At 48.1% G+C, this 11,594-nt stretch overlaps 1 protein-coding gene across 2 annotated transcripts in view; it reads left to right on the forward strand.

The window, feature by feature from the left end:
• ST3GAL2 (ST3 beta-galactoside alpha-2,3-sialyltransferase 2) overlaps positions 1-7,070 on the forward strand; it is a 49,241-nt gene extending 42,171 nt beyond the window's left edge. For both annotated transcript variants that reach the window (XM_043898029.1, XM_043898030.1), the window contains exons 4-7: positions 1,619-1,798; positions 3,339-3,384; positions 3,678-3,797; positions 4,649-7,070. In XM_043898029.1, the coding sequence (XP_043753964.1) occupies positions 1,619-1,798; positions 3,339-3,384; positions 3,678-3,797; positions 4,649-4,822 (520 nt within the window). In that variant the 3' untranslated portion in view covers positions 4,823-7,070. The remainder of the gene's footprint in view (positions 1-1,618; positions 1,799-3,338; positions 3,385-3,677; positions 3,798-4,648) is intronic.
• Positions 7,071-11,594: the final 4,524 nt, after the last annotated feature.

Raw genomic sequence — 11,594 nt, forward strand, 5'->3', positions numbered from 1 at the left:
TCTAGGCTTCTCCTTGAAGCAGACAGGAAGTAAAGTGGCTAAGAATAAGGACTCACTTTCTAGTTCCAAATCAGGCTACTCTTGGTTTCCCAAACATAATACTCTCCAGTCCCTCAAGGAAAGGGAACCAGAGAGGCAGAAGGTACAGCAAGTGATTGGTAGAGGGGGGCATCTTGGACATACCCTTACCACGCTGTGCCATCCATAGAGGTGGCAGGGGAGCCCCTGTGACACAGGGCCCAGGACCTAGGGGGTGCTGGCCCCTTTAAGGACAGGGCATGTTTGAACTGGCTAAAAAGCTGGGAGAGCAAGTGGGGACTTTGCTGCCTGTCTCCCAGATCCCAGTGAAGGCCCAGGTTACAGCCACCAGCTTGGGTGGTGTGATTCTGCAGTGTGATCCACATAAGACTGTGTTCTCACAGCAGAAAAGACCAACAGGTTTGTGTTTAAAGCTGGATCACTTGTTTTTAAGATGCTCACAACAAGAGAAGCTTTGATTTTATTGATCCTATGTTTTGCACCACTTGAAAGGAATTGGAAGCCACCTTGGTGTGTCACACCGCGGTGGGCAGGGGAAGGTTGGGTGGAAGAGACTGTGCTGGGGTTCCAGGTTCTTTTAAGACGGCAAAGGAGAGAGCCCCGCACTGCACGTGTGCCCGGGACAGCTGAGGTGGGCACTGTCAGAGCTCCGGGTTTCCCCCTTGGTCTTGGAGTGGAAGGGCAGACAGGAACTGAAAGTGCAGCGACAGGGCGCTGGCGCTGGTGGAACTGAACCGGCTGCCTGGGGACTGAGGGGGAGCGCCAGCTTCTTACCTTGCTTCACTGTCTTCTAGGAAAGGACAGAACAGCCTAGTGAGCTGTAAGCTGTGAAAGGCTGTCTTTTTATTTTAAAAAATAGTAAAAATAATATGTGCTCATTATTGGGGGAAAAAACAGAAGTGTACACATTAAAAAGTGGATTATCCCATTCTCCAAGAGTAAGCATTGCTAAAATTTTAATACTCTCCCAGCTTTTTTCTATTTATATACAAAAGTCAGGTTTTTCCCTCCCTCATCCCTCTTCCCTTCTTTCCCTCACTTCCTCTTTCCCTTCTCTCTCCCTTTCCATCCTTCCCTTTTTTTTCCTCTTTTACAAAAAATGGAATCACACTATTGAATTTTCAGTTTTCCTTTTTTGCATTGTGATTTCCTCTGACTGCATAGGTATTCAAAAGATATGTGTTGAAAGAAGTGAGATTCCTCACCACTTTTTTTTTTTTTTTACTGAATAGCTCTTGAAAACTTATTTCTTACCAGCACATGAAAAATCTGATTCATTCATTCTGATGACCACATGCTGCTCTGTTACATGAATGTGACAAAATGTGTTGATATTGACTGGTTCTCTGTTTGATTGGTTCTTCTTTTTACTATTATAAATAATACTGCAATGAATATCCTTGCACACATTTTTGCACAGTGATGCAACCATTTTTATAGGATAGATTTCTGGAAATGGAATTGCTGGGTAAGTGCACACCTGTTCACATGCATGGTGGCCAGCACCAAACTGTCTTCTAGAATTCTTGTACCAGTTTCCGTGTCAGAGTCTTGTCACACCACCCTCTTGTCCCCACAGGATGAATCAGGCACCAACCGTGGGCTTTGAGCAGGATGTCGGCAGCCGAACCACGCACCATTTCATGTACCCCGAGAGTGCCAGGAACCTGCCCGCCAACGTCAGCTTCGTGCTGGTGCCCTTCAAGGCCCTGGACCTCCTGTGGATCGCCAGCGCCCTGTCCACCGGGCAGATCCGATTGTGAGCTGCTGCCGGCTGCAAGTGGGACACGGGGCGCCGCCCCGCCTGGGGAGGAACTGTTAGGGACCAGATCTTAGAATTCCTTTCATTGACTACTTTGGCCAAGAGAGGCTGGTGAGGAGAGAAGCAGCAGTAGGGATGGCCCCAAAGGTGGCTGGCCCAGGCCACAGCCTGTTTGGGGCCACTCCCTGCATGGTGGCAGCCAGCCTACTGGTGTTCGAGAGGTGATGGATACCTTTCCAGGCCCCCTTTCCAGGAGGTGGCTCCTGTCTGTTAGCTCTGCTTTAACAGCTTTATTGAGATAGGATTCACATACCATACAGTTCACACATGTAAAGTGCAGTTCAGTGGCTTTTAGTATATGCACAGGGTTTAGGGTTATGTAACTATTGCAAGAAATTTTAGAACACATGCATATTCCAGAGATGAAGATAATCTAAAGATGCCCCTGTACCCCTTACTCATCACCCGACTCCCTCCACCCCTAGCCCTAGGCAACCACTAATCTACTCTTGTCTCACCATGGTTTTTGTGTGTGCACATGTGTGTGTAAAAATGTGTATATGTAACATAAAATACTATTTTAACCACACAGTTCATGAGCATTAAGTGCATTCACATTGCTGTACAAATCTCACCACAGCCCACCTCCAGAACTTTTTCAGCATCTCAGATGAAAACTCTGTACCCATTAAATGGTAACTCCCCAATTCCTCCTCCCTCCAGCCCCTGATAACCACTGTTCTTTCTGTCTCTATGATTTGACTGTTCTAGGTATTTCATACACGTGGAATCATACAGTGTTTGTCCTTTTGCCTCTGGCTTATTTCAGTAGCATCATGTTTTCAGGGCTCATCTGTGTTATAGCCTGTGTCAGGGTTTTATCCCCTTTAAAGGCTGCATAGTATTCTGGTGTATGGATATATCATTTTTATCTCTTCATCTGTCCATTGGATTATCTATTTTATCTATTCATCTGATCCATAACTGGATTACTTCCACCTTTGCCTGTTTTCACCATGTATTTTTTTAAACACAGAAGTTGCAGTTTTCTGACTTTAGCTTATGTTTGGGAGTCCTCAGGGCTAAAATAAGTGCTGTAGAGTTTAAGTTCCAAGGATACTCAGAAATGGGAGCATAGGTTACAGGCACCATGGCTAATAGGGAAGCAGGGATTTGTGCCTAATGTGAGGACAGTAGTGTCAGGGCTGCTGTGGGCAGAGGTTAAGAGCACAGACATGCTGGGTATGAGAAGATGGGCTAACCCAAGTGGAGACGTCACAGCAGACAGTCATGGGAAGAAAAGTTGCGGCTGAGTTATGGAACGCCCCAGTGCTTGTGTAAACCATCCTGATTTTATCTTGGAGGACGTAGGGAGCCATTGGTTTCTGGACAAGGAGCTGCAGTGAGGTGCAGTGGGAGAGCGGTCTGGAAGGAGGACAGCCTGTCATGAGGCCGTCATCACTTGGGCCTCAGCGGGAGGAAAGGCATCCTTGGGTGTATGGAGCCAGCTCAGTGTTACTTTTCTTTCTGCTTGCAGCACCTATGCCCCAGTGAAGTCCTTCCTTCGAGTGGACAAAGAGAAGGTAAGCTTCCTCCTCCCCACCTCAATGGAAATAGTGCAGGCCTGACTCATGCTGTGCCTGGTCCTGTGGTTCAGGTATCCCCCAGTACCCTTCCAGAACCTTCAGAGTCCCCATCTGCTGGTATGCCTGACTCCACCTCCCCCTGCCCCCCGACCCCCCCACACACAGGCTGCAGGAACTAGGAAACCCTGATGGACAGGTCTACTGGCAGGTGTGGAGGAACTGGTCAGAGCTTGGCCTGAGATTTCAGGTCCCAGAAGCCCTCATATGCTCATTACATTTTCTCCTCCTAGGTCCAGATCTACAACCCAGCCTTCTTCAAGTACATCCATGACAGGTGGACAGAGCATCATGGGCGGTACCCTTCCACTGGGATGCTGGTACTCTTCTTTGCCCTGCATGTGTGTGATGAGGTGGGTAGCCTGGTCTGGGGATAAGATAGTAGAACCCAAGGGGCAGAGGGAACCAGCCTTTGTCAGGGCTTAGCAGTGCATCAAGAGGAATGTGTTTTTGTAGGAAGGAACTAAGTGGCTTTCATACCCCCTATTTCTAGGCTGCAGGGTATAGATCTGCATTTCCCAAACTTACTATTTTCATGATTTTACCATATCTGATATCAGTTCATTAAAACGTTAAATTTATTTAAAAAGGAAAGTGAATACCATAATTGATATTTACTTGCCATAAAGAAAGAATAACCATAAATGAAGTGGAACAGTGTTGTACTTGCTTCAACAGAACGGTGTCTCCCACAGCTGTGGGCCCCAGGCCTACTCCGTGTTAAAAACGGAGATTAGTCATTCAAGGAGCCCTTCTCTGGGCTCTGCCTGCTACTCTACCATGGATAGCAGTGCTCATGCCCAGTACACCCTTTTGCCAGTAAACTATTCAGTGTATGATATTGCGTACCTGACCAGCTTTCAATAAAATACACCATTAAGGGGGAAGAAAATGTTAGCAAGGGTTGGTGAGCTGTCAGGCTGGCCCCAAACTCAGGCGTTCTTGATGTCATCAGAAGGTGGCTGGAAGGAGAACCGGAAGGGAACAGCCCTCTCCCTCTGGGACAGTGTCCTCTGGAACAGTGTCAGGGTTGGGTGTCCCGGGTCTTCTAGGCGCGTGCAGCGCGTCGGGAGCGGATGAGCCGCCGCCTGCTCGGGTCGGGGCGCCGCGGCCCCTTTCTCGTCCCCTCCCACGACCCAAGGCTCTCCCGTGCCCTCTGCTCCCTGCCCCGACGTGCAGTGACCCGCGCCGCCCTCACCCGCAGGTGAACGTGTACGGCTTCGGGGCCGACAGCCGGGGCAACTGGCACCACTACTGGGAGAATAACCGGTACGCGGGCGAGTTCCGGAAGACGGGCGTGCACGACGCCGACTTCGAGGCGCACATCATCGACATGCTGGCCAAGGCCAGCAAGATCGAGGTCTACAGAGGGAACTGAGCCCGGCCGCGTCGCGACTCTTTGGCCGCGCCGAGACTCTTCGGCCCCGCAGCGCGGCTCCCGCTGGGACTCGGGGTCAGCCCCGGGGCGGTGCCCTCCGGAGCGTCAGCGGGCAATCGGAGCGCCGCCGCCGCGGCCTGGACCAATCACGTTGCAGCCCAGCGAGCGCCGGCTTCCTCGGCCAGCGAGGAGACGCCCCCAGCCGAGCACCAATCAGCGCCGCCGGCGGGCGGGGCCTCCAGCCAATCATGCGACTCAAGGAGGACTTCCGGCGCCGGGACCCGTCTCCGCCAATCGATGGCCTTCGGGGGCGGGCCGGCGGTCGATTAATTTCCCACTCCCTTATGCTTTTGGGTAGGATTTTATTTCACGCTTTCTAAGGAGTAGGAATTCGTTCCGGCTTCGAGAAGTATACTTCCCGCAGGTTCGGCAGGAGGCGTCTCAGTCACTTTCCTGCCTAACCTCGCTGGGGGCGCCGAGAAGGAAACGGTGGGGAGGATGCGGGACAGCGGGGAGACTCCTCCTTCCCGGGAGTGCTCCCTGACCGCGGGGCGGGCGGAAGGGCGTTCCGGCAGCCTTTGGTGTGGGCGGGGAGCGGGGCGGTCAGGTGGTTTTCAGGGAGCGCACTTTTCCCCAGGGGAAAAGTTAGAGCCCTCCCAGACCGCCCCGGACCGCCTAGAGAACTAGACCCACATTTCCTTGATCGGTCAGATGTAGATGGGTGAGTGCAAACCCACCAAAGAAATGCAGTGAGAATCTGAAGGGCACGTGGGTCCTCTCCTCCTGCCTCCTCCCCTCCCGCCCTTGGCCACCCCGTGGAATGGCCCTTCTGACCGCGGCATTTAGTGTCTCACCAGAAAACTAGGATTGTGTGCACCCCTTCCTAGGCGGGCGAACTTCGTCTAGGGCTCAACTCTGAAACACAGGTGTAAGGAATAGGACAGGAAACCCCGTCACGTCAGATGTCAGGTGCTTTCCCGTGTGCCCTGGGCCTATTGTTTGCTCACAACCTTTTCAGTGTCTCCCTAGGCCCTGGGTCTCCTCACCAGGCTACTTGTTTCTCTGAGGGGGAAGACTGCCCTGTGATTAGGGCAGTGCAGCTCCCCCGCCTTTCCGCCTTTGGCTGCCTCTAGGGAGAGGGAGCAGCACGTAGGACAGAAGGCTGGAGATGAGACCAGCTCTCTGGTCCTTCACCCATCACCCCCCAAAAGGGTAGGAAACCTCTTGCTCTGGGTTGGAATTTGCTTTAGCCTTATGATTTAGCTAACCTGAAGTTATCATGGGTGGCCGACCAACAAAGATGCTTTTCAGATACTGAGCTGGCCATGCAAATAGCTGGGGAGGAGTGGACTTGCCCCTTGCATGCCTCCTCCCCTGCTCACATATCCTCTTGCCCGTGCTCACCTTGCGCCTTTTCCCTCTGACCCACTTTCCGTTTCCAGTTCTAGAAGGGCTGCAAAGCTAACAACCAGAGGTTACAGCTGGTACTTGCATGACTGAACCCAGCTTAAGTTCCTAGCGGAAGCTGCTGAAGGTATTCTCACCCTTGAAGGTTGGGGGAGTGTAGGAGGGGAAAAGGGCTTCTGTGAAGCTTCCAAACCACTAAAAGGATCCCCCTTCCCAATAATGACTTAAAAAACATTAAACAAACAAACAAACATTAAAAACCACCCTTTTTTCTTAGGGAGTTGATACCACTCGGCAGCCTCCTGGTCTTTGGTATAGTTCCTGCAGCTGGCTGAGGGAACAGGAGCCAGCAGAGGAGTATGTTAGAGGCTTAGTGGGGGGCAGTGGGCCCCGCTAAAAGTTAATATATTGAGAACTTAGCTTGAGTCTGTCCCTTACCAATTCCAAAAGTAGGAGGAGTGAAGAACGGGGGTGGGTTAGGGAGGGCTTTAGTGGAACACCTCTTTCACCACCTCCTCCCCATCATTTTAGAAAGTCAAGACCAGTTATTCTTGCCAGTCTCATCTCAGTGCTTCCTAAAGAGGCTTTTGAGCGTTTAAGAGATGAAAAAATGCAATTATGCCAAACAGTATTGAGCAGAATAATTTATTTCTTTTGTTGTTGTTGTTCCTTTTTCTTCTTTTGTTTGGGTTTTGTTTTGTTTAGAACATTAATAAATCCCCATTCTGGAAGAGGTAGGTCCCAGCACCCAGCCCAGATCTTCTTTTCTACAATAGTTATTTAAGCAAATGTTTTTTATTTTCTTCCCTTTCTCTTTCTGAATTAAAGATAAGAAACTGTATATTCACTTGTTCATTTTGAAATGTGTTTGATGGTGGAAAGGTGTATCTGTCAATTGGAAGTTGTGACCAAGTAATGGTGAAGACTGTTGCGGGCATTGCTGGGAGGGGGTGGTGAAGTGGGGAAGGGACAACTCCCAGGCACCCATCCCTTATACATGAAGCCTCCCAGCCGCCAGCTGTGCCCTCTGGGAGGGTGGCCTTCACCACTGCCCGCTGTGTGGGCCCAGTGCAGTGTGCAGACCCTGCAGGTACAAGGATGGGGCTTTCCCTGCTCCATTTCTGGGTTCTGTGCAGCTTCGCATGATGCCATAGGTGTGGGTTGGCAGGAAATTGGCAAAATGGTTGGAGCTGGTGCCACAGGCGTCTGAGGTAACTGCCATTTTCTTAGGCTGTCTGGATCTACTTGACCTTAACTTTCATCATGCATCAGAATGCCCCTGAACATACAGTCTTATAGCCTGGTGGATGAGTTATCTCACGATGGCTCTTTTCAGAGTCTGTACTCAACTTGGTGCCCTGCTGTCCAGTTTCTGCCAATGCCCAAGAGCAAGCTGAGTGACTTTGCAAATGGAAGATACTTTTTGGTGGAGGAGGGCACCACTTTTTGGAAGTGGTGGAGGGTTTATTCTGAAACTGTAGGTCTCTGGGCTGTAGTTCTCCTATTTGGAGTTGCTAGAGGCTCTATATGACAGTTCTCTGCCACAGACACTCCCCGGTAGCATGTACCTGAATCATAAGGCCCAGTGTCCAGATGACATGCATATAGCCAGGACTGCCAAGAACTGTTTCTTGTCTGGGCCCCACTCAAAGCCACTGTCTTATGGGTCACTGTCCTTGGTGGGAGCAGCACTCCAGATGTTGTACATGTTACCTCCAGGGTTGAGCCTCACAAATTATATCTTTTTATTTTTTAATGTTGGCCGTGGACTCCATTGCTTTGATTTGGCAAAGATACTGTATCAGGAATCACAGGTTAGCACTGGTGCAATAAACTACTGTCATTCTCCATGATTCAGATGGCGAGTGAATGGGATGAGGAAGAAGTCACCCATCCTTCCATAACTCAAGCTGGACAGCAGCACCAGTTTCTGCTAACCCTGCTGGAATGTGGTATTGAGTTTGACTTAGCATGTTGGAGATAGTTCCAGGGACATCTGTTAGGCCTTACCCCCATGGGTCTGGTTGCCAGTATGGAGCTTTTGCCAGGTAGTAAATATCTCTCTTTCCTTTTGGAACTAAGGAAATTACCTTAAGATGAATCTGTGAATGTCCAATGAATCTCATTGGACCCACCATTAAATGGACTTGAACCAGAGCTCCATCTGTCATTGGCCGTAAGAAGGTCAAAGTCTCATAATAAAGTGGACTGCTTTGGCATTCCGGTCTCAAAGCTAGCGTATGGTGACTCCTCAAAGTCTGGGTATTTCCCTTCTCCCAGTGCACTGTCACTCCGGAAGTAGGTTGCTCTGGAAAAGCAACAGCTGCACAAAGGACCCTGAGATCTGCTTGAGGAGGGCTCCAGGTGTGTGGCCTGATTAGGTCTGGGAACTGAGTAAAAACCTGAAAATTCCCATCACTGCAACTCAGGTTTCTTCCCAGCACTCTTAGAATCTTCTCTCCCATACACATCAAGCAATACTTTAGTAGGCTCCCAAGCATCTGTTTCATTTCTGGGGACCTTAATGGTCAATTAACTATGGTTCCAAATTCTTAGAGGTCAGAACTCTAGTTGCCAAACTGGATTATTGTGGTAGATGTGCCTCCCTGTCTCAAGTCAGGAGGCATGGCTTTCTAGTCTTTGTTACGCTGGGATCCCATTATTTGCTGACCCTCAAATGACAGCCACCAGAGTGGCTTTAAAGATGGTGCCCCAATCACTAATACATTTTTAAAAATTTTATTGAGGTATAGTTGATTTGTAAGTGTTGTGCTTTTAACTATAGCTCCCATGAGCTTATCCCTAGAGCTTATTTATCCTACACTGGAAGTTTATACCTTTTGGCCGCCTTTGCCCATTCCTCCTCCTTTTTGGCAAGCACCAATCTGCTCTCTGTTTCTGTGAGAGCAGTATTTTTAGATTCTGCATGAAAGTAAGATCACACAATATTTGTCTTTCTCCATCGAACTTATTTCACTTAGCATAACGCCCTCAATGTCCATCCCTTTTGTCACAAAAGGCAGGATTTCTTTTTTTTTTTTTTAATGGCTGAATAATAGTCTGTTGTATATATATTCATATTTTCTTATTTTCTTTACCCCTTCATCTGTCAGTGGACATTTAGGTTGTTTCCGTGTCTTTGCTATTGTGAATAATGCTGCAGTGAATATGGGAGTGCACATGTCTCTTTGAGATAGTAATATTCCCTTGGATGTGTACCCAGGAGTGAAATTGTTGAATCATATGTTCTATTCGCAAAAGTGAAGCTAGAGCCTATCTCACACCCCTCACAGAAACTAACTCCAAATGGATTCGACTTAAATGTAAAACATAAAACCAAAATATATAAAGAACTCATATAACACAATGGCAAAAAAGCAAAAACAAAAATAATCTGATTAAAAAATGGGCAGATATGAATAGACATTTCTCCAAAGAAGACATACGGATGGCCAACACGTCCATGAAAAGATGAGCAACATCCTTAATCCTCAGGGAAATGCAAATCAAAGCCATAATGAGATATCACCACACTACTTTTAGAACAATTTATCAAAGAGACAAGGGATAATCACTGGTGAAGATGTGGAACAAAGGGAACCCTTATGCACTGTTGGTGAGAATGAAAATTAGTGCAGCCACTATGGGAAACAGCATAGAGATTCCTTAGTGATTTATTTTAAGATGAACACTGACGTAGTCACCCTCAGGTTGTGCAAGCAACCCAGAGGCCTTTCTGCTCCATCTTGCTTGCTAACCCCCATCCTTCCCCTAAAGGTGACCACTACCCTGATACTTGCCTCCTGAGAAATCTGTATGCAGGTCAAGAAGCAACAGTTAGAATTGGACATGGAACAACAGACTGGTTCCAAATTGGGAAAGGAGTACAAGGCTGTATATTGTCACCCTGCTTATTTAACTTATATGCAGAGTACATCATGTGAAATGCTAGGCTGGGTGAAGCACAAGCTGGAATCAAGATTGCTGGGAGAAGTATCAATAACCTCAGATATGCAGACGGTACCACCCTTATTGCAGAAAGTGAAGAAGAACTAAAGATCCTCTTCATGAAAGTGAAAGAGGAGAGTGAAAAAGTTGGCTTAAAACTCAACATTCAGAAAACTAAGATCATGGCATCCAGTCCCATCACTTCATGGCAAATAGATGGAGAAACAACAGAAACAGTGAGAGACTTTATTTTGGGGGGCTCCAAAATCACTGCAGATGGTAACTCCTGCCATGAAATTAAAAGATGCTTGCTCCTTGGAAGAAAAGCTATGACCAACCTAGATAGCTTATTAAAAAGCAGAGACATTACTTTGCTGACAAAGGTCCATCTAGTTAAAGCTATGGTTTTTCTAGTAGTCATGTATGGATGTGAGAGTTGGACTATAAAGAAAGCTGCTGCTGCTGCTGCTGCTGCTGCTAAGTCGCTTCAGTCGTGTCCGACTCTGTGCGACCCCATAGACAGCAGCCCACCAGGCTCCCCCGTCCCTGGGATTCTCCAGGCAAGAACACTGGAGTGGGTTGCCATTTCCTTCTCCAATGCATGAAAGTGAAAATTAAAAGTGAAGTTGCTCAGTCGTGTCCGACTCTTAGCAACCCCATGGACTGCAGCCTACCAGGCTCCTCTATCCATGGGATTTTCCAGGCAAGAGCACTGGAGTGGGGTGCCATTGCCTTCTCCGAAAGAAAGCTGAGCACTGAAGAATTGATGCTTTTGAACTGTGGTGTTGGAGAAGACTCTTGAGAGTCCCTTAGACTGCAAGGAGATCCAACCAGTCCATCCTAAAGGAAATCAGTCCTGAATATTCGTTGGAAGGACTGATGCTGAAGCTGAAGCTGCAATACTTTGACTATCTGATGTGAAAAACTGATTTCTTAGGACAGGCCCTGTTGCTGGGAAAGACTGAAGGCGGGAGAAGGGGACGACAGAGGATGAGATGGTTAGATGGCATCACCAACTCAATGGCCATGAGTTTGAGCAAGCTCCAGGAGTTGGTGATGGACAGGGAAGCCTGGCGTGCTGCAGTCCATGGGGCCACAAAGAGTCAGACACGACTGAGCAACTGAACTGACTGACTGACCCTGATACTCAGTTCTCTTTCATTAGTCTGATTGCCTAGACCTGGAAATTCAGTTTATAACAGAGATGACCTCTCAAGTCACTTAGGAAAAGATGGATGTTGCAATAAATGTTATTGAAATAACTAGATAACCATCTGGAAAAAGATAAAATTAGATCCATAGCCAAAACCACCAAAATACCAAAAGAGTCAGAGCTAAATGTAAAAAATAAAACAATAAAAGTAGTTGTTCATTGTTGTAGTCAAACAGAATACATCGACTTTGTAGCTGGTTTTTG

This window comes from Cervus elaphus, chromosome 4 (genome assembly GCF_910594005.1).
Source record: "Cervus elaphus chromosome 4, mCerEla1.1, whole genome shotgun sequence".
Lineage (NCBI taxonomy): Eukaryota > Metazoa > Chordata > Mammalia > Artiodactyla > Cervidae > Cervus > Cervus elaphus.